General features: G+C 44.7%; 1 protein-coding gene across 3 annotated transcripts in view; it reads right to left on the bottom strand.

Moving 5' to 3' along the window:
* The window catches only part of Myof (myoferlin), a 146,792-nt gene that overhangs the window by 36,973 nt on the left and 86,737 nt on the right, over positions 1-23,082 (bottom strand). For all 3 annotated transcript variants that reach the window (XM_021152562.2, XM_021152563.2, XM_029472658.2), the window contains 14 exons: positions 22,386-22,492; positions 20,352-20,544; positions 18,961-19,116; positions 17,439-17,570; positions 15,566-15,729; positions 11,648-11,762; positions 9,347-9,452; positions 8,127-8,272; positions 5,618-5,791; positions 5,086-5,194; positions 3,227-3,304; positions 1,366-1,547; positions 945-1,103; positions 731-829 (listed from right to left, as the gene is read on the bottom strand). In XM_021152562.2, coding sequence (XP_021008221.1) covers positions 731-829; positions 945-1,103; positions 1,366-1,547; positions 3,227-3,304; positions 5,086-5,194; positions 5,618-5,791; positions 8,127-8,272; positions 9,347-9,452; positions 11,648-11,762; positions 15,566-15,729; positions 17,439-17,570; positions 18,961-19,116; positions 20,352-20,544; positions 22,386-22,492 — 1,920 coding nt within the window. The remainder of the gene's footprint in view (positions 1-730; positions 830-944; positions 1,104-1,365; positions 1,548-3,226; positions 3,305-5,085; positions 5,195-5,617; positions 5,792-8,126; positions 8,273-9,346; positions 9,453-11,647; positions 11,763-15,565; positions 15,730-17,438; positions 17,571-18,960; positions 19,117-20,351; positions 20,545-22,385; positions 22,493-23,082) is intronic.

Here is a 23,082-nt window from a genome sequence, read left to right as displayed (position 1 = left end):
AAAATACCAGTGCATTATTATCTTCAGGTGCCTGTGGAAATGCAGAGAAAGTGGTTTGGGCCCTTCCCTTTTGTCAGATAGCTAAAGACAAAGCAGAACAGCTGTAAGTGCTGCGGAGTCAGTCAGCATCTCTAGATCTCATCTGCAAACAGGACTTATGTGATCCACGGGGGCGGGGGGGGGGAGGGGGCGCAATTTGGAAGATCAAGTATAAACCTCTTGCATGGTAAATGACCTGCAAGCATTCCAAACTGGTAGCTGCTGTTTGAAGCTCCCTGTGTCTGTTTTCGAACGCACAGCAAAACAGAGGAGCTAACAATGCTTCCCTTATCAGGACCCCCGTCTATCTAGCTAGGAGGTTATCTTCACCAGCCTGGGTCTGCCCTAATTATCTCCCTTGTCGCCACTGTCCAGCTGCTTCCTCACCCCCCACCTCCGACCTCTTGCCTCCTTTGCAGACCTTCTCCTTGTTCACACGGCACTTTCTCTTGGGTTATCTTCTCTTTCTCTGGTGAATTCCCCCCAAAAGAAAGAAATCACTGAAATCTGCTTCTTATTGCTTTGCTAAGATGTCTACTTTCTATGACTATTTCTATTGGGGGAGGGTGCGAGCCGATTTTATAGGAAGTTAGAGACGGCAAGAAAGCATGCAGCACAATGCATGCCCTACACTAATGGTCCTTGACACACCCTTTGGCTTGGTCAAGTAAAACTCGGAGAGAATACATACCTCAATGGCAGTGAGCTGAACCACAGGCCTGATCCCCTGAGGGACCATGTATAAGTTTGGTGCTCTTTGAGAGGGGAGGATGGGAAGGTTGGAGCCATCCTGTGGAACAAACGCAGGCTGTCAACACTTCTCTTTCATTAAGGCAGAGAGTACCTGGAATGACTGAGGTTCTCTAAGCAGCTCGTGGAATCCATGAGCAAGAACAAAGCAGTACCTTGTTCCTCAGAATCAACTCTGCTGTTACGAGGACATCCCCACAGGCCTTGTCTCCATTCATAACAGGATGCCAGAGAAGCTTAGGTGTGATGTCCGTTTCTGAGTTCAGTTTCACCAAGGGAGAGCAAATGCTTCGACCTAAAAATTCATCTTTGCCCTAGAGAAGGAAACCACACACAAACTCCTGGTCAGATAGCCCTGCAGGTGACTGTCCTGTCCCCAAGTCAATTTTTTTTTCTTTTTTTTTCTGAGACAGGGTTTCTCTGTGTAGCTCTGGCTGTCCTGGAACTCCCTCTGTAGACCAGGCTGGCCTCGAACTCAGAAATCCGCCTGTCTCTGCCTCCCAAGTGCTGGGATCAAAGGCGTGCGCCACCACCGCCCAGCTCCCCAATGTCATCTTAAAATGTCCTGTTACCTACCACTTGGTCATTGTCAAAAAGTTCTATGGTAACGTTGGGTGGGTTCTGTAGAACTGTTTGGGGTTCCCCAAAGATTTCAACCTCATCGAATATAATGGTTTGGTCCCAGGTGGGATTCAGGGTGGAGTGGATGATCTCAGTGGTTTTGCTTCGATGGAGGAAGGAGACATGGGCGTATGGATCTATGGACAGAAAAAGATATTAACAGTAGAGTCTCGGAGAAGTTGAACTCCTATGACAGTGAGTTTCAACCAGAGACTTTTCATCTGGACATAGTGGTCATATGCTTTCACCACCCCTTTGAAGACAAGGAGTCCTGTAAGCGGGGCACCACAGAGGACGGTATCATGGTGAGAAGTGCCTAACCGAAGGCCCTGACGTGTGCAAAGGATTGCTTCTCTGGAGTGCACTTATCCTCAGCAAGGTTCACTGGGCACAGAGGCATTCACATACATCATCTAGAATACAAGCTTCGCAACCAGACACATCTGGCCTGCTGTGCCCCCGGGACCTTGGAAGAAAAAGGTTTAACCTTTCTAAGCCTCCGTTCCTCCCTCTTTGCCACAAAAGGAATTTCTGTTTTCCTATTGGGTAGAAAATGGGATGACATGAACATGTGAACTGCCTAGAACAGAGCCTGTTATCCATTTCACTGATAAATACCGGTTATTTTTATATTTTTTGTTTCTACGTTTTTGATAAACTGACAAATATAAGTTTATTTTATGCTTTTGTTTCTACTGTTATCTACACAGAAGGCTTTGCATTTGTGTGCTGGGTTTCAAGGATATAGCAGCAACTAGGAAAGGTTTAGCTGCTCTCAGAATTTACAGCTTGCAACAGGACTAAAAGTTTTCTTTTGCCCCACTGATAAATCTTGTATCCAACTGGGATACAAACATCAGTGAAGATTTTTCTAAGAATTCTGATTGGATCTATAGTGAGACAGTGTCCCCTGGTGGATACTATTTGAAAATGTCCTAAAAAAAAATTTTGAAGTTTTGTTCTACAGAGTAGGATAATCTTGATTAAACTTTTAGACCAGATCTAGATACTCTGGTCTAATATTATTAATATTATTAGGAAAGGAAATAATTCACTAATACTGTGTAAAAGGAGTGCTTGGGACATGAATAAGAATTGACACAGTGCATGATATTATCACACCAGTGTTTTAAGAACTGTTTCCATAGAAGAACCAGGGAAGCTTGGCTGGCTTGCAGGTCTCATAGCAGAATGTCTCTAAATAGCCTCTAATATATTTAGGATAGTATGGCCTCTATTCTATCCACACTGACAGAGCATAGCCAAAAGCACATGTGAAGTACCAATGTGAGGACCAGTACTGAAGACTCAGAGTTACATAGGACTAGAAGGTGGGGGTGGGGAGAGGGTGAGAGAAGGCAGTAGAGGAGGTGAAAAGCATACCACATAAGACTCACAGACAGATGCCATGGGCTAATGGGTCAAGTATGTGATCTCTTTCATCATCTTGAGAGTGTAACCAAAAAGTATAAAGACTCCTAATTTACCAATCGGCCCAGGACTCAGGTTTAAAACGAAGCCATGCACACAAAGAGAGGTCAGAGGTTGTTCTTCAGGGCACTTTATGGCTCAACCGTGATTAATAGTGTTTAAGGGCCTCGTGTATTCTGGGCATCTCTAGCACCCAGTAAGAGTTCTTAAAGCAGTTGGGAATTCCTCAAGATGACTGGGTGGTTCTCTTCAAGCATACCAACAGAGTCTCTACCTGGAAAGGGTTTTATTGTAAGAAATGAAAACAAGATACAAAACCCACTTGATGCGCGATCGACCCAAGGTAGCCCGCCATGTAAGAGGGTAGTAGGGATTTTCCCTTCACCTGAAAAGCTGTCTTTGTCCAAAGCCATGAGGTTCCTGGCTTGATAAATGTAGCAGCGCAGGTGGTAGATGTAGACTCCTGAAGGGAAGGTGATGAGATACAGGTTACTGTTAATAGGATTTTTCTCAGCTCTTTAGAGGTGACACGTGTTGCAGACACATGGGTCAATCAATCCATTTCCCCGCCGCAGAGAGCACACATGTTCCCGACACAGCGGTTTCTTATAAAAGGACACTCACAGAGGTCCCAACATCCATGACTTTGTTCTCCTGTTTCATTTGCCCATAATCAATCTCAGGTCACAAACATTAAGTGGAATAGTCCAGAACTATAGAATGCACAGGTTTCATATTGCAAGCCCTGCAGCGTGACGTCTCAAAGCACCCAGCTGCCTCACTTGGGATGTTGACTGTGCCTTTGTCCAGGGTATCCGTGCTGTATAAGCTGCCTGCCTGGTAGTCACTCTGTAGTTTCTTATCTCAGTTAGCCAACTGACTGATGTAAATAACATTGCAGTGCTTGTATTAAGTAACTCTTATTTATTTAATAAAGACCCAAAACACAAGAGCAGTGGTTCTGGCTGGTTTACTGCAGTGCATTTTAATACCTTCCATATTTATACTTAGTTACTGTGCTTTATCTGTTATTGTGCCTAATTTATAAATTAAACTTGATCACACACACACACACAGACACACACAGACACACACACGCACACACACAAACACACACACACACACACGTTTGACAATTTAAAAGTACGATTGGCGGGGGTGTGTGTCTTAAAATGGATTTTAAACAGGTAAGAGTCAGGTGAGTGTGTATAATGGGGGTGTGCTCTAAACTACTATATTCCAAGTGTGGCGCTGCACACCTATAATCCCAGCATGCAAGAAGTCAAGGCAGTCTGGATTACACATAGAAACTCTGCCTCCAAAGAGAAAATGAAACCAAATAAATAACTGCTAGAATAACCCCAACGCCAGCATGGCGATCAGAGGAACAGTAGTCCCATTGTGACCTTCCGGGGTTTAGTGCACAGCTGCTCATCACAGACTTTCGGATGAGCCTGGATCTCAAGCAGTCACTGAGCAAGGTCTCAGTGCTATGTGAGATTTATGTCTGGGACAGTTATCTGCTAAGACTTTCTTTGACTTTTAAAAATGTTCAAACTCTTCTTGCTAATGCACATACTGACACACACTATATCACATGTATGTACACAGCACATACATTCATGCATACAGAGATACACATACATACACACAATTTGAGGGATAGTAGAGTATTGCGACTGACTGCATAATATAAGAATTGTGAATGCTTGAATATCTGGTACATTTTAAGTCCTACTTACATATGGCACTATTAATAACATCCTGAAATTCTTGAAGGCTGATAATGAGATCAGATTTTCCTTAAACTTTTAGCCTTTTTTCCCATAATTAAGATAATAATTTAGCGTTTTCTAAACAGAAGTTGTTTTTTTTTTTTTTTTTTTTGGTTTTTCGAGACAGGGTTTCTCTGTATAGCCCTGGCTGTCCTGGCACTCACTTTGTAGACCAGGCTGGCCTCGAACTCAGAAATCCGCCTGCCTCTGCCTCCCGAGTGCTGGGATTAAAGGCGTGCGCCACCACGCCCGGCCAGAAGTTTTTTAAACAGAAATTAAGACCAGTAATTTGGTCATTCTTTATCCCAAGTAGTTTTTTTTAAATGCATTTTATGAATCCTCTGCATGAAATGAAGAAATAGACAGTTACCTTAATCTGTGCAGATGTATTATAACATTTGAAGATTTGAAGAGTTTTCTAGAGATAAAAGTGGCAGACGCAGCGTTCACAGCCATGCTTAAAACTTACTGTCGAAATTACAGGAAACAATGGGCGTGTTTGCTCCAAACACAGTGGTGGCGCTGTGCTTCTGCTTCTCCGGGCCCTTCTCATCTCCATCCTCTGTGGTGTCTGCCCCCTAAAGTAGGAGGAAGTTGTCATTGTCGTCATCATCATCACCACCACCACCACCATCACCATCATTCATAATCATCATTGCCAATCACCATCATATCATCATCGTAATCAACCAAGCCATCTGTGCCTACAAAACTACTAGATGCTTCCTGAAACCGGGGTCCTGGCAGACATACTAGAAAAATACTGGGAGAGAGAGAGAGATGTGTCGTCACTGCTGTTCTGAGGACCTGTCATGTGGTAGTGGTTTCTTCCTAAGATGGGAGTCACTGGACACTCAGGCCGTACACCTTTCCCCCAACTTCTTTGCAGCTGTGAGGCACTGGGGTTATAGGAGCCTCTCTGGGCTTGGCTGTGCTTTCTACCTAAGTCACACACTTCCTTTACACCATCACCAGCCACACTTTAGCTTCTGGTTACTTACAAGGGCACCTTCGAGTTTAAAGATGGCAGCGGCACCGTGTGTCTCAGAAGGAGCCATTTTCCTCCTCCAGCGCCTGCGGCGAAAGGTGTCTGAACTGCGCTGTTTCCAGTGGAATTTCCAGCCGATTAACGAAGCATATTCCCAGCCCTCCCGGTCTTCAAGTTCTTCCATGGCCTAAAATAGAAGTACAGCATTTGATGATGAATAGTAATCTTCCTCATATTGATAAAGTAGACCACTTGGTCAATGGACAAATACGTAGTCACAAAAATCCACTCTGTTAAGTACTGGATGAGGGGCCAGGGATACATCAAAGACAGACAAGAGGGGCTCTCTGACTTGGCAGAGCTGAGGGACTGCAGGAAGACAGAGAGGCACCAGGCGACTGAAGTAACCATTCAGACACAGGTGTGAGTGAGAATGGATGGGTTCTTTCTCAGATTGTTCGTGAGAACACATGAGTGTGACACTGTTTTTGAAAGAATTGTCATCTGCATTTTACATATGGGTAAAATGGTAACATCCCTTAAGATTTAAATGTCCTGTTAATGCTAATACCTGCTGTTATTAGCAATGACATGCTAAATCAGAGTATATTGTTTCTGTGATAGCGAATCACGGAGTACAGTACTTGTAAGTTAAACATGATTTCTATGCACATGCTCTGTTTTCCATGTTTTATTCTATTCCTCCAACGCACTTACGCTCCTGTATCATGACAGAGATCATGTCCTCAAGGATGAGGCATCACTGAACAAAAAGATAGTTGTGGCTTTTGCCTCCATTGTATTTGACATTTGAGTGGCCAAAATTTTCTCACGTTGCAACTTGTAAGTGTCTTACAAGCTGACCAGATGGAATAAATGGAAAACAATACTGACTACCGTTGATGAATCTAGAACTAAGAGCTTCATGTAGGGTTGCTATTTGTGTACGGTCTTTAATTTTTTCCCACTTCAAATCAACATAAAGTACACATTTCACGTGATCTTGTATCTTCCTTTGTGATAGTCTGGATAGTGACGATGACATATTTTGTGTGACTGAGAATAAAGCAGGTGAGAGAATATGATTCAAGCCTCTGCAGGGCTCATGGGTGGAACGGGGGTTTCCGCCCGGTGGCCCCGTGTTCTTCCAGAGCCATGTAGGTACTCATATGGAAAGAGAAAGGAAAGCAAGTCTAGAAATGTCTCATCCAATCAGGATGAAGTAGTGCAATGTTCAAGTTTATTGATTCTGCCACACCCTGCCCTGGTGACTTGGTGGTGGTGGGGGGAACAAAATATGTAGCTCTAGTTTTGCTCTCTGGAAGCGCATTACTGTGTAAAATGTAATTTCATAGCTCCTATGAGAGTTGAGCCTTTAGAGCAATAGGAAAGGTTCCTGCTTAGAATCAGTCTAACCTGTTACTTCCTGGAGATACGACCTAAGGCAAGTCTGTTTCATGCCCATAAACTCCACCTGTGGAATGAGCAACGCTCAGACCTTACAGCTTATGCATGATGTATCTGTGTGCCAAGTGTTCTACATGATGTATAAACATATTATTATCGACTTCATATTCTTTTTTTTTTTTTTTGGTTTTTCGAGACAGGGTTTCTCTGTATAGCCCTGGCTGTCCTGGAACTCACTTTGTAGACCAGGCTGGCCTCGAACTCAGAAATCCGCCTGCCTCTGCCTCCCGAGTGCTGGGATTAAAGGCGTGCGCCACCACGCCCGGCTGACTTCATATTCTTATTCCACTTAATCTATGCAGTTTAAAGCCTTGTAATGCCCTAATTAAATTAGGATATGGATAGTTTTATGTCAATACATACAAGCTAGAGTCATTTGGGGAAAAGGAACCTCAAAGGAAATAATGTCTTTACCCAGTTGGCCTATATGAGCAAGGCTCGAGGGTGTTTTCTTAATTAATGATTGATGTGGGAGGGCCCAGATTACTGTGGATGGTGCAGTGGTTCCAAGCTATAGGAAAGCAGACTGAGCAAGCCACAAGGAGCAAGTTAGCAAGCAGCACTCCTCCATGGCCTCCACACCAGCTCCTGCCTCCAGGTTTCTGTCTTGAGTTCCTGCCCTGACTTACTTCATGGTAGACTGTGATCAGGACATGTAAGCTGGAATATTAACCCTTCCTCCCCAGGCTCTTTTTAGTCCTAGTTAGTTAAAGTCTCCCTCCCAGGGTTTGAATTCTGCATCTTGTTCCAGGTTCTGAGGTAACAGCACCTCTGTCCTATTCTGCCAGCACAATCTCCGAGTCTTTTCCTATCCCTTCTAGATGTCTCAGCCTCTAGGCTGCCTCAACATCTCCTCGAGGTTACTGCTCTCATCCCCAGAGTTGCTCAGCATAGGCCTAAGTGAGGGATGCCTAGCATTCGCAGGTACGTTTCCAGAACCCAGGGTCAGATCCTTGACTTGTAAACGGCTCTACAGAAACGGCCCTGTCGCTGGAACTCTGCACAGTGTGGCAGGCAGAGCACTCGGTCCAGCTCCCTCCTACCGCCCCTCTTACCCTTGCGGTACTAGAAGCCGTCTGTGTCAGATCTTTCTTGCGTTTTCGGACTAGTCTCCGCCTCCTGTGAGTGTGATACATCTTTTCTGCTGCAACCCAGGATTTGGGCTTATTATCAGGAGGAATGGTAATCCCATACTCCCAGCCTGCAACAGAGTTTGAGAACAGTTACCCAAAAGAGGTACAGCTTGTGTGATCAGCAAACTATAACTTGCTAGGAAAGAACATAGCTCTTCTCTCTGCTCACAAATGTTCTCTGCTACGGTGACTGTCACGGGGTTGAGCATGCCTAATCTGAAAATACAAAGTATGCCATACTGAAATTTGGGGGAGCCATTATGCCACAAATATTCCAAAATTTGAACATTTCTCAATTTCTCAAACCAAAAACCACTTCTGGGTCCCCAGCAATTTGGCTAAGAGGTACCCAACCTTTCTGATCCTTAGGAATCAAACCCAGGGCTCTGCGAACACCAGGTATGCACTCTGCCATCGAGCTACAACCCTACCCCTTCAGTAGTGTTTCCCGAATTTGGAAACTTGTGTTCCAACTTGACAACCTTTTAAAGGCAAAAGACACACAGCTATGTGGTTGATATGTAGTTACTACTCAACGGCTGCTGTTACGTATAGCATAATCCGGTATGTGCCTCCCACGCAATTCAACATCTATTTGGACAGTTCTGTATCAACCCCACTCTGCTTGCATATTATCACATCTCAGAGGAACAAATCAATGTTACTTTTCCTTTTCTTAGTTCCAAACGGCAAGCTCATTTGACCTGACCGTCTATAGAGAAAGGTAAGCATTACTGTACCTAGAAGCAATGTTGATCACATGGTCACCGGTGGGATGACATGCAAGACATTTTGCCATTCTCCTATCTGAGTTCTGGGACCTCTAAGGTTGATTATCTCAGGTAGATTATGGAGTAGTTAGGAAAGAGACAATCCAAGCTCTAGATCTCTCCTATATTTCTATTCAGGAATTCTAAGTACCCCCAAAGTCCTGCTGGCTGGTCCTAGAACCTCCATTTTCCACTCCCGACATCTCCTCACTCAGCATCTGTCCATCTGTTTGAGTCAGATACTCATTTGAATAGGTGTGGATTACACCACATGACCTAGGTGGAGCCGGGGTCCTTCCTCCCATGGAACCTTTGCTCTGGTTAACCGAGGCCTTTCTGCAGACTCACACTCAGGCAAGCAGATGTACGTACCTTTCTCATCCACTGCTCGATTTATGTCATATATCCATGCGTCATCCTCCCACTCCCAACCTGGAGGGCAGGTCATCTCACTGGGGGATGCCGCCTTATCTCCATTCTAAGAGACAGACAGATACACAGACACACAGACAGATGCGAATGAGAACCACAGGTGAGGAAAGTTTCCTGATACTTAACTAAAGAATCTGTATAGCCGGCCGTGGTGGCGCACGCCTTTAATCCCAGCACTCGGGAGGCAGAGGCAGGCGGATTTCTGAGTTCGAGGCCAGCCTGGTCTACAAAGTGAGTGCCAGGACAGCCAGGGCTACACAGAGAAACCCTGTCTCAAAAAACCAAAAAAAAAAAAAAAAAAAAAAAAAAGAATCTGTGTATCTTTATAGATACCCTGTGGAGATCAATTTTATTTAGAAAACCTCTATTTTTTACTTACATACAAATCCTACATTAAAAGCACGTCTCCAGTACCTTCTTTTTTTACTATTAGAGAATAGTTTTAAGTTGAACCATGTGAAATTCTTGGTTTTGTAAGCCAAAATGATCAAATATTAGCAATTTCATATGGCTTCATTTAATACTGTTGGGTGGTGCCACTTATCTTTATGAGAGCTTATTCAGGAAACAAACAAACATACCAAAAAACAAACCAAACCAAAAGAGACCAGATCAAGTGTTAAAATACATGTGTTCAAGTTCAGAAAACGCTACCAGAGACTGATCATGTGAGGTTGAGCAAAGTTTCTACTAAATGTTGACTTGGGTTTACATTAAAACTCAAAAGAGTTATGATAACAAAGCTCATATGTAAAGGGCATAAAGGTGGCTGTACACATGGGAAGTGCCCAGCGTCATGTTAGATTAAGAGAATGCGAAGGGAAACAATAGCAGGTACCACTGTCTATGGATCAGCAAAGTCGCTGTAGTGGGATGGGCTGGAAGTGAAGTTCCCCCCCACCCCCTGGTGCTGCTGCTGCAAGAGGGTACCATTTCCCTGCAAAGCGATCTGGCGAGATTATCACAACACCTTTATGCATTTAGAAGCTGACACACAGTTGCAAGGATATTTTTCTGGATACAAGCTTTCACTGATTGTGTCAAAATGGTTGTTTCAAGATATTCACTACTGTCACATCTTTTATAAACACTGACGATAAGTCAAAACAAAACAAAACAAAAATTCACTCCAAACTACCCTAAATGTCTACGAGATAAACAAATAAATGACAACAGGGGCCTATAACCAAGTTCATAGCTCTGTATTTACAGTTATAAAAAAAAATGACCTGCAGCTGGGAAGATGGCTCAGTTAATAATTACTTCAGAAGTCCAGCATGGGTATAAAAGCCAGGAGTGAAATTACACATCTGTAACCCAGCACTGGGGAGGAGGAGATGAAAGGAGTCCCAGGAGCCTGTTGGCCAGATAGCCCAGCTCAGTCAATGGGGTCCAGCCTCACTGAAAACACTATCTCAAAAAAAACAAAAACAAAAACAAACAAACAAACAAAACGAAATGTACATGCACATACATGTATGTGTGGCCCTGTGCACACCCACATGAACATGTACACACACAGGTGCTCAAATATAGCATTATATGAAAGTACACCTTGTAAGATGTATGCACAGCACACTCTGCTTAGAAGAGGAGACAATACACGTGTACGTGAACAGAAACCGGCAACCATGGTTATCCTGTGGAGTACACTGTGAGCCGGGAGAGATAATTACTTCTCGTTTCCTTAAAAGCTCTTTGGATTTATTTTTAAAGTTTTTTTTTTAAATGTGTTTAAATTTTTAATTTTTATTTGTGGTAAGCCTGTGCATAAGACATAAGAATTTCTCACGGAGGCCGCAGGAGGATATTGGATCCCGGGCAGCTGCAGTACGGGTGTTGTGAGAGCCAGTATGGGTGCTGGGAACTGAACTCCAGTCCCTAACGAGAGCATCAGGCATTCTTAATTGCTGAGCCATCCTTCAGCTCCATTAAGAATTTTTTTTTTGTGCGTGTGTATGTTTGTTTGTGCATTTCTTTAAAGTGAGCATTTCATTTGTCATGATTTTTAAAACCACTTAGATAATAAATTTTTACCTAAAAATCATATACAACTCAAAGCACTGTCTACTCAGAGACCTAGTTTTTACTGGACCTAAGTAGTGACCATGCATTTGTGTGGCTTCAGTTGTAAATGGGAGGTTATTTGGAACAGGGGCTGTAGCAGAAGAGCAGATGGAGCATGCCCCATGATGCACAGCGACCGGACAGGAGGGTCTATATTGAGAGCAAACGGCTCACCGCATCCGTATAGGTGTCCTCTGCCTGCTTCCACTCGCCTCCGGGGTAGCGATTCTCATTCTGGTAGACTTCATCAGTGAACTCGGTGTGACCTGCGTCAGCCTCAGTCAGGAGGCTGTGGGCGAGAGAGGGCTCCTGTTACCGAAGCGAAATGGAACCCGGACCAGCAACCCTAGCTATTTTACACTGTCAGGAGACTCCTGCAGCCTGGAAGGACACCAGTTCCCTTCTTGTTTGAGCCCTTTAGTTTTCCTGTTCCAAATTCGACTTTGAACTAAAAGCTTTTGACATTCATTCGGAGAAAAGGGGGGTGGTGGGGCAGTGAGACCTAAATTATAGAGGACTCTGCACATTGGCAAGGTTGCTCTTTCCTCGTAATTAGGATGGAGCCAGGAAAACCATGCTGTGAGCCGCTTCCTACAGGGACCTAGAGAGTGTCTTCCACACTTCTCCTTTCCGTACAGACTTTCCAGCATTTTCTCAGTAAAACCCTTGGCTGGTAGTTCAAAGAGCAAGGAAATACTCCTATGGCCTCTCTATTCTTAAAAAAAAAAAAATGGAGTGGAGGCAGGCTTGAGGCTGTGTGGAAACGTGTGCCCATGGATTGTTCGCTCGACACGACATAAACTGATGGTTTCTAAGTACACAGCCAAGCCGGCTCATTTCAGACTCCAGACCCTCCTGGGCCCTTAAGCCCTCTGTACTGACTCTCCTCCGCCTTGCCAGCTTTTACTTGGATTTAGAATTGCTTCAAAAACCCACAGTTGGAGCGTAGAGGCTTCAACCCAGTCTTAAGTTTTCTGCCAGGGACCCTCAAATGAGGGTTCTTTTTCTTCTCCTTCCTTCCCTCCCTGAAATCAAACACTGGAGGGGTATCAAAAAGCAAATGGCCCCGACCATTTGTATAAATTGAAATCATCCATCACTCCTTTGCACCCCAAAGGAGACTAAACGCTTTGGCGGCTGTCTCTGGCATCCCAGCCTTGTGTTTTTCCAGTCACAATTCTCTCTACCTTTCCCCTGCCCTCAGCTCTTTTTCTTCTGTCCAATCCCCCCCCCACACACACCAATTCCCACCACTCCAAACAAAGCAAACAGTCCTACACCAGAAGCAAGGACGTGTGGGCACTGGGTCAGGTAAAACAGTTTGCTTATTTTATTCCCACTTTCAGGTCCATGAGGTGACTCTAAGAACCAAGCTATAATCAATACAGGTCCCCAAGCGTGCCATACAAGGTAGCCAGAAGAGGGAGCTCTGGGAGGAATCCTGCCAGCACCAGTTTTATTGACTTAATGATGGTTAATCGAGGCTCACTAAGCAGAGGATGCTGGGTTACCCAGCACTAGAGCTCAAACGTAAAGGCTTTATGCATTCCCAGCTGCTGAGCTTTGAGTCAACCTGCTGAGCTTTGTCCCCAACCCTGCTGGCAATATTTAGAAATCTGGGATTTCCCCAGACCTCAGGAGAAGCGTCTAGCTTTCTATTACTCTGTGTTTTATTTTGGAGAGCCATGAGACTGAAACCCAGAACCTCGGACACGTGAGGCAGGCAGTAGACCAATGAGATATAATACCTCCAGTACACATTTCTTTTTAATGACAACTTTTGAGATATAATTCATACACCACATAATTCACCTCTTTGCCATGCACTCCCTAATGTTTCTTAAGCTGGGCAAGCATGGCTGAGCGTCGGTTTGCACGCCCTGTTGTTTGCGGAAATCTGTGCCTTTGGACATGTGCTTAGTCTCTCTAGGTCTCAGGTTCCTTGTTTGCAAAGTGAAGATCGTATTATCTTGCTTGGAGGTAGTTCTCCATGAATTTATTGTGTCTCTGCCCATCTTGCCCACTGAGCACTGATGGCCTTTGTGATGAGCTAGTGTCTCTACAATGCTGTCTGGGGTATAACTATATTCTAATTATTCTATCTGTCATGAAAGATAGAGATAGTGTCTTTGCCTAGAGCAGGGGGCCAGCGTGGTGCCATGCCCTTTATAAAAGAACTGGGACCTGAAATCTAGGCTTCCTCTCCTCAACACAAGCCCACAGCAGGCACAAATGTCATCTGGCACAAATGTCATCTGGCCCCCTTCATGCCTCTCAGAGGGAGGAGCACAGTGAACCAGAGAAAAGGCTGACATTCAGTTATTTATTCTAGTTGTGGGCAGTTAAAGTCCTTTGCCTCTGAACCAGGAGTCCTCTGTCTTCTTGCCAGGATCCAGGAAATAGTAGCCAAAGCAGATATCCTTCAAATTTTTTCCTTCAAGTCATAGTTTCTCTGTATAGTCCTGGCTGTCCTGAAACTCATTCTGCAGACTAGGCTGGCCTCGAACTCAGAGATCTGCTGGTCTCTGCCTCCAAGTACTTGGATTAAAGGCGTGCACCACTCCTGCCCAGCTGCCTATCTGGGAGATGCTATTCAGCACACTGCCTAGTCGTGTCTGGTCCCAAGAAATTTCCTTTTCCTAAAAGTCTAGCAATTTAGACAAAAGCCAACATTCCTTCAGGGACTTGGGAAAGTTGTCCCTATTTGCTAAAAGGAGTCATTGTCCTTTTCTCTGGCAGAAGGGACCTATGGCTCATCTAGTAACATATGTAGCAGATGAATTTAAAAATGAGGTTTGGATATGATGCTTCTAAATACGGTAGAGGAGAAGGTTTATTGTAGATATGGGGGAAGGCATAGCCAGAGGCTCCTGAATGATCCAGACTGAACCAGGCTCTGAGAGGAGGCGGGTGAGGGCAGAGAGAGGAGAGGAAGAGAGAGAGAAGGGGAGGGGGCTAAGGGAGAAGCCTTGGATCAAGTGGCCAAGCAACCAAGGGGAAAAAAAGACCAACATGGACAAAATGGCTGGAACCAGAGAACCTGGGGGAAGGGAAGCCCAGCCCTGGGCTGGAGAGCTTAGGGTAAGAACAGGGTCTGGCAGCCAGGATGACTCTGTAACAGGTAGATGCTGAGAACCTAGCAGCCAGAATCCCCTTTGATATGTTAAATAGGCACCTCAGTTATCTATTTGTTTGGGGTTTAAGATCTAATACAGAGCACATTTGCAACGGCTGTATAGCCATATCTAGATGTAGGTGTAGACAGAGTTGTACTGGTACTGAATCTATAGCCTTGTTCATGAGAGGCAAGTAGTCTACCACTGAGTTAGGTACCCACTCATCTCTCCAATTGCTTTTTACTTTGTATTTTGAGACTAGGTCCTGCTAAACTGCTGAGCTTGGTTTAGTCTGCCCTCTGGGCAGACTTTGAAAGAGCAGTCCTCCTATTTTAGCTCTTGGGCACCCTACAGTTCCTGAGGTGCCTCTTATTCTTGTCTTTTGAGACTGAAGGTATCTTCCAACTTTTCTGGACTTAGTCCTACTCAGTGGGTAAAATGATGTTGATAAGGATGCTGACTGAGGGGCTGGGGAAGCAGTTCAGTGGGTGAAACCTTCAGCCAGCACTCAGGCCTGATAACCTGAGCTGGAGCCCAAGAACCCACTAAAAAGCTGGACGTGGTGATGCACAGCAGTAATCCCAGCATCCCTAAGGTGAGCTGGAAGGCAGAGACAGGAGAATCACCCAGAAGCCGTGCATCATCTGACCTGGACACAGGAACAAAAACAGCAGAAACAAAAACCCTGGCTCAACAAGGTGTAAGGAGAGACCCAACTCTTAAAAGATGTCTTCTGATGTTCGCATGTGTGCTATGGTAAGCATGCATCTGTACACACACTCATGTACAGACACACACACACATATGTATAGACACACATGTGTGTTATAGCATGCATGAACCTGCACAAACACACACACACATGCACAGACACACATATGTAGAGATACACATACACAAATGTACACATATACATATGTACAGACATACACACACACACAAACAAAACAAGGGACACAGAAATTCAAACACTCACCTTCGTTCAGGGTCAACCACCCAGTCTCCTTCCCATTCCCAGCCTTTGGGAGGTAAAAAGAATTCTCTCTTGAGTTTTATTTTTCCTGTGACATCAGAGAATTTATGGCGTCCCACCAGTCCAGAGGTGCCCCACTTCCCAAACACAAGGGCTTGGTTTTCATACTGTTAAAAACAGACACAGTTGGGGAATCACTATCAGAGATCTAGAAAGTAAGTCAGCCATAAAATCCAAGTCTGTCTAGGACTGAGGTCAGATCATCACAGAAAACAAACAAACAAACAAACAAACAAACCTAGGTGCCCCTAAAAATATGGACCTTAATTTGGAGCCTGCCAGTGGCTAGACAACTTCAGATGAGTCACTCAGCTTCCTAAGATTCTGTGTGCTCATCTGTAAACTGGGCACAGTATGTTTCTTACACTTATTCTAGAATTCATGTGTGCACATGGTTGTGAGTGTGTTGTGCAAACAGTGATGCATCCTGTGAGTTGTTTCCATCATTTGAATGACACTAAACAGGAGGATGTCATCGGATGATACACAACAGTCCTCATGGGTGTGCACTTGCATGTTCATTGCTTAGATCTGGGCACATTTCTCCATTGAAATAATTAATTAGTGGTGTTACTCCCCAGGCAGTATACAAGGAATACATCAGAAAGATGATTCTTTTACGGGCCCTCACAGACTCTCTCTGAGTCTCTTCTGGACTATGGCAGGTAGAACAAGAACTTTCTGGAAAGCAATGGATGACTCTGGTTTGCAGAGTGCTCATTTCTAAGTTAAGAAAACGTGTTACAATTATTTGTGTGTGCAAGCCCTGACAACTTTTGGTAGTGGGTTCTTTTCTTTGACCATGTGGGCCCCAGGGAGATTGATAAGGGGGTGACCAGCCTCAGCTACAAGCACCTGTAGCCACTGAGCTGTCTAGCCATCCTGGCCACTCCCTTCTAACTTAGAATTTATAAACCCACGATTGTCTGATCTTCATGCTCTGAACCATGGATAGAGGTGAGACTTCCCAGAGTGGTGGGTGTCCCTGTTTGGTCTCAAACTCGTATATTTATTTATCTGATGTTGACCCTACTGAGAAAACGAGTTGCCCAAGGCACAAGTAAGCTTTTGCCTACAAAGGGAGGCAGGAATGTGAGTATGTGCCTGATGCATTGGAGCAAGAGCGTAACAGTACAGTCTCGGGTGCTGGCTTGAACCTGGAAGGGAGCTCTTCCTAAATGGTCATCACTAGGAACCATGAAACTAGGATGTGCACGGCAAAGGTACAGGAGAGAGGAACAAGGTGTTCCTGTCCATTCTGCTTGGAGGCCAGCATGACACTAATAAAATCCAAGCACAGGCCTCAACATGGGCAGCAGTGTTTTACTAAGAGTGGAGGTGGTGACCTTCAGTGGCTTTGGGGGTGTGATCTTGAGATAGCCATACTAGGACAGGATAAAAGAAGGTGTTCATGGACGTGCACATGTGAAGTACCCCCAAAGACACCCAGAAATATGTGTGCATGCATGTGTGTGCATCTTGTTTAGTGTGTCTTATGTTGCCACCAATACAAATGACTGATACTGGTTCTAGTGACACAAGCTGGAGAAGCATCCATTTTCAAGGTCACCAGCTGGTGGTCAGCCACCTCTTTGAATTATCACATAAAGGGGATAGCCACTCTAGAGTGTTCCACTGTTGATAACCCCAGGCGGGAAGGGGGGCCGGCGGGGGTGGGGGTGGGGGACAGGAGGTGGGGAGGTGTTCCTTTTCTCATCTGTTAGACCAAGATTCTTTTGAGGACATTTCAGGTGGTAGTGTTAACAGCTATAGGTAGGTAAAAAAGAGAAGATGACAGGTCTGTCACCAAAGGTACCATTTCAGCAAAGACGGTGAAGGTGCCTTCCGCGAAGCTATTGAACTTCTTTTCCACAGCACTTAAACCCAGCCAGATGTTCACGCGCAGCTCCACAGGTACTTTGGGCCCATTGTTTTTTTCTTGTGGATACTGTGGATGAACAATAACATCTTAGGTGACATGGGACAGACACCATACGAACTGTGACATACACTAAAGCCTTAAAGCATGCTCAACCTCTACCCTTCCCTCCACCAGACTGAGTTTGTATTTGCTTTGGCTAAAACTGACAAAGGACCCTTTGCTAATAAAACTATTAACAGCAACTAGAATTGTGGTGCTAAGTCAGACTCATCCTGCAGAACATTTGGAAGAAGATGGTCACTCCATTCTATTTACACTATTTAACATTGCTAATGAACAACATTAACACGTTAGAGGTCAGCAGACAGCTCCCTGTTTAGAGAGCACACTGCCTTGGCTCTGCCTTTTCTCTTTTTAAAATTGATTTCATTGTGAAATCCAAGGAGCTCCTGATGGGGTAGGCAGGATAGGATGCCAAAGCATGCTAAGGGGAGCGATGTTGAGTTCTTAGGTGTGGCCCTAGGCCACTGTCAGTTCTCCAAGACATTCCCAGGGGAGTTCTTCATGGGGGTGGGGGTGGGATGTTCTAGGATGGAGTCCTAGTAGCAATTATCAAAACTTGCCTGTATTAGAGAATCTCTGTGATGGCTGATAATGGCTGTCAACTTGACAGGATTTGAACCAACTAAAAAGTCAAGATGCTAGTCATTCCTGTGAGGCATTTTCTTGATCGTATTATTTGAAGTCTTAAGTGTGAGCAGTACCTGCTGGTGGCAGCCCAGATAAAGGAGACAGAAGAAAGGTCTTCTCTTTTTGCCTGCTTGCCTTCACTTTTGCTGGCAAGCTCATCAACTTTGTTGCTGCTACTGCCACATTATTTCCCTACTGGTAGGACTCAGCTTCCAGCTTCCAACGGAAACTGAAGACCAGTGGCTCTCTAGGAATCCTCCAAGCCATCAGTGCCAAACTGAGAGTTCTCAGGATCCAGCCTCGCAGACTAAGCAATGCCCAACTTCTTGCCCTTTCTGTTCGAGAAGGGCATCCATTGTTGAGCCACCCAGACCATATCCTATAAACCAACCTAATAAATACCTTCTTAAATGTGTATTTATTCTGTCGATCTGTTCTTCTAGAGAACCTTGAACCACAACTGGCTATGCCACCCTTCCTCCCTAAACACCCACTAGCATCAATGGAAGGAATGTATTGCTTACATGCGACATTTAGAGTAGAAAGTTCACGTCAGGAAGCAAATGATGGTGTCATGCTACTATTCATGTCAGAGAGATCTAGAATGGTATCTGTGGTTGAATGCCAACCACCCTCATGTCACAGTAAAAATTACAGCCCCAGAAGAAGAGACCAGAACAGGTTATTGATCTTACACGTCTTAGCTGTATAACAGGCAGGCTATTACAAAGCAACCCTCCTTTCCCATTACAGAATGAAGGCACACCTTCAGAAGGATGGTTTGGGTTTTCCCACAGTATTTTCCAGAGGCGTTCCCACCGCTGGTGGAGTACAAGACTTGGTGGGCAGGGATTCGTGCATAAGCCAGTCTTTTCTCTCCACGGATCATCCAGATGATGATGTCAGGCATGCTGTTCTGAGGCTGGGCAGTGGGTCGGATGGGAAAGAAAGCAAACTGGATGAGTCTACATGTGGAGAGAACGGAGAAATAGCACTAGGCTAGACACTAGGGGGTGTGGTCAAGACCATGTCCCAGAGTCGGGAGACACTCATCTATAATAACACTGTGATTACATGGAGCTAAGAAATGGGTTGTGGGTGGCCCGGGGGAGCAGAAGGGGAGGCACACGGGAAAGCAAGTGAAGAGGTGTAACCCACGCTGATCTGAAAGGTATTTTAGGAAATACCCTCAGCCTCTCAAGCACCACTTGAAGAAAGCCATTGGTAGCTTTCACCAGAAAGCTCTAAGCAGCCATCCACTGCTACGGTGAGTGTGTTTAAATGTGCTCCTCAAGGTTAGATGTCTGAAGCTTGATTTGCGCCCCATAATTGCAGGAGTGGGTTAGTTATCATATTGTGTGAGACTAGGCCCTCCCCCACCCCCATTCCTCTACTCCTCTCTAGTGATATAACACACACACACACACACACACACACACAAAGTCCTTGTCAAATTTAGGTCTCTCAATCTTGACTCTCCCTGCCTCTAGAACCATTAGAAAGAAACCTCTGTTCTTTATAACTTCCCCAGCCTGTGCTATTCTGTTACAGCAGCACAGAAGGAGCTAAGACACTACCCTAGACACTCAAGGACAGGAGGCATCCGTTTACTCCTGTTCTTTCAGCCATGGAGGTGTGGGGCATCCCATCTACACTTATCCAGCACCTACTGTATACCCCACACTCTTCTGTCCTTCCTTATGACATCATTTTTAAATTCCCACAACAGTTCTATGACCTAAGTACTATGTTTTTTTCCATTTTCCTGGTAGGGAAAATGGGCTGACGTGAGTTGAAGAGCTTGCCCAAGGTCACGCATGGTTTAATATTTAAATCCAGGCTTTTCCCAATCCACACTACAGTGACATTTTAATTCTCTGTGTTGTGTTCTACTATTCCATCACACAAAATGCTCTACAACAGCAGTGCGAGCATGATGCTTTTCCTGCAGGGTCCTCAGGAACCCAACTCAAAATTTGGGTGACTTTCACCCCCTCCAGTAGCCTCCTCATCCTAGTAAGTCCTTGGTTTTTATCACTGATCAGATCCAATCCCAGTCGCAGATATACCAGATGTCCCACCCACCACCTGCCCCACCCTTCTTGTCATCTGCAGAATCCTTCTGGAAACAGATGACAGTGTATTTTAATGGTCTACCTCTTCAGTAAGCTGCATCAGTTTATCAAGCCACTCCTCAATTTCCAACAAGGTGGATTTCACATCCGTGGCTTCAGATCTCATCCTCAGAGCTGCCTCGTGTATCTGGGAAAGAAACCTGGACCGCAACTTTCGGATCTGAGTATCCAGAACCGTGACGTTGGCTTTTCCTTCTGTGACAGGCAAGGTGTATCTTTAAGAAGAGGAGAGAAGAGAAACAAACCTAAGAATGACATTCTAGGCCTCAAAACTAAGTCCACTTGTGTTTGCCCACATGTTTAATGTATGTCTGCACGCCATTGCACGTAGATTGAAATGACAGCAATCTCCTGAGTCTACAGGGGCTGCTTGGTTTAATCTGTAGTTGAGGATGTCTCTGTTGGCATTGGAGAAGATACAAATTTTAAAGCACCAAAGTTTAAATATTCCCAGTACCGTCACCTTCATCACCGTCATCCTCTCAGACGGTTCTCACAGAGCTCCAGAAGATAAGAAGGACCACTTGTATAGGACAATTTCTAGCCAAGTTAAGAAAAACAGGGACAGCTGAGTGAGTGACTCAGATTAGCCCCATGTCAGCTGTGCCTCTCTCTCACTGTGGAAGTAAGTGAAACCACAGGGCAAGACTGTCACCAGTACCAGGAAATTCGACTCATTGTCCCCACTTAGAATTTACTATCATTTGCATGCCACCCAACTCCTTATATGAAGGATATCCTAGCATGGTTTTCCTCAAACATGGAATTTCCTGCAACAGAACATTTAGAAAGATGCCAGCTTGCTTCTTTGAAGCCAGCGTGTGTTCTCATGCCTGGGCTTTCTTTGGCAAATCACAGGCATTTTCCACGTGAAAGCTGTCGCTGTATGTTTTTGTTTGATTTCATTAACTTCTGTGGCATCCTGTGTATAAAGGTTTAAGATCCTGCGGTGGCCATGTAAGGCAAAAATTCACAGGAGTGCTGTTGAGCTCCGAAGTCACACTTGAACCCTTTGAAAGTGAGAAGCTGGCCATTAAGTGGGTAAATAATTCCCAGTGTCACTGCGGTCTCCCTTCTTTCTTATCTGTAATTTAGAGGTCACACCTAGGGATCCCTAAGTCTCTCAGCTTTGAGTGCTCACAAAGCCAGTGGGGCTTGATTTTAGCTGTTTGTCAATGACCTGAATAAACCACTAGGGGGCGAAAGAGGACGGGATGACTAAGGGCCTTACCCTAGAAGGGGAACTGTCTGCTTCCAGAGCGAGAGAAGTGTAGTCCATGCTCTTTTCTTTTCGACCTTCCCTGTTCGTGGCTTTATTAGCCAACATTTAAAATGAGGTTGGAATGAGTCACTTTCCCTTTTGATTTCTAAATGCCAAAAGTTACTTCTTAAGTCACAGTTATGAAATGTCCTCTGGCTAAGTCTGTATCCTGGATTTGTCTAACGTGGCGTGTGTGTGTGTGTGTGTGTGTGTGTGTGTGTGTTGTTGTTGTTGTTGTTGTTTCTTGTTTATTTCTTAGTGTATAATGAATTTGCGCGTCATCCTTGCGTAGGGCCCATTCCTACTATCTGTTACTCCTGTTTTTACTGTTAACTGTTTTTGAAGGATGGCAGAGTGCTTGAAACACTTAACAACAACAGCAGCAGCAGCAAGCTATTTCTAAAGACATGAGTTAGGAACATTGTTCTGAGTGGTGGAAGCCATGTTCCTATATCCCTGTGGAAGTCAGGAGTCCTTCTGAGGAGGGTTAGCTCAGGCTATTTCTCTTCCCTCTCTTCCACTCCCACCCTTTGCCTCAGGTTGCTGGGCCAGCTTCCCGTAGTCCAGCCTCGGCCTCCTGGGCTACTTTAGACTTGGCACCAAACCAGAGAATGGAGGTTTTCCGGGTGATTCAGAAATTTCTCCTGGGCTGGGGTGGGACTTTCAAGGAGCCCAAAACAATGCTCAAATGCATTTTTTTTTTCAGAGAAATACTTGACAAGATTGGAGAAGCACCTACAGTCTTAGAATTCAGGGCATGCTGGGGACGTGCAGATAGGAAGAGGATTACTGTACCTCGTGTCTTCTATAACTTCATCTATCAGCTTCAGCCACACCTCCGCCAACTGGTTTGCAGGAATTTTACCCTGGATCCCTGATTTTACAGCCTCTATGTTTGATTGCTGAAGAATCAAGAAAGAGGAGAGATAACTGTGTAACTGCCATTATGTCCAAGAAAGTGTTATTTCCAAGGCAGGGTAGAGGGTGAGTAGAGGGGTAGGGACATAAAAAGATTTTGTTACAGAAAGCCAGAGGGCTTTGTTCTCACTCACTGATATTTACCATAGCCTCGTGCTATTTACTTTTATTCAAAATGCAATCAACACTGATAAGTTTAAGCAATAGAGAAAGCCTTGTCTTGTATTTTGACCTTTGTAACTATGTAAATATTTTATGTACTCCAAAAACAAACAGGAAGAAACCATCAGGAATAGGTGAGGGAACCCTCAAAAGGATATATATGTAAATAGTATGGACTCAGATATATTTCAGATGGACAGTTGAACTAACCCACGTAACCTATGAAAACAGCATTTTAACTATCTGTCCTTAGTTTCAAGGCAAAGGCAACCTAACTGTATCAAATGTGAATCACTGTGAACTTGTGCACAGTGGCTGACGTATGGAGTTTAAGTTTGAACAAATCAACCATTACAGTTAGGATGGCAGAAGCTGGAATCTCACTGTAGGCAAGAGTTTTAATCTTACTACC

This window comes from Mus caroli, unplaced genomic scaffold, assembly GCF_978045245.1.
Source record: "Mus caroli unplaced genomic scaffold, Mus_caroli_1 scaffold_20, whole genome shotgun sequence".
NCBI classification, from domain to species: domain Eukaryota; kingdom Metazoa; phylum Chordata; class Mammalia; order Rodentia; family Muridae; genus Mus; species Mus caroli.
Note: the sequence above shows the minus strand (reverse complement) of the source record. Positions and strands in the feature narration are given on the sequence as shown.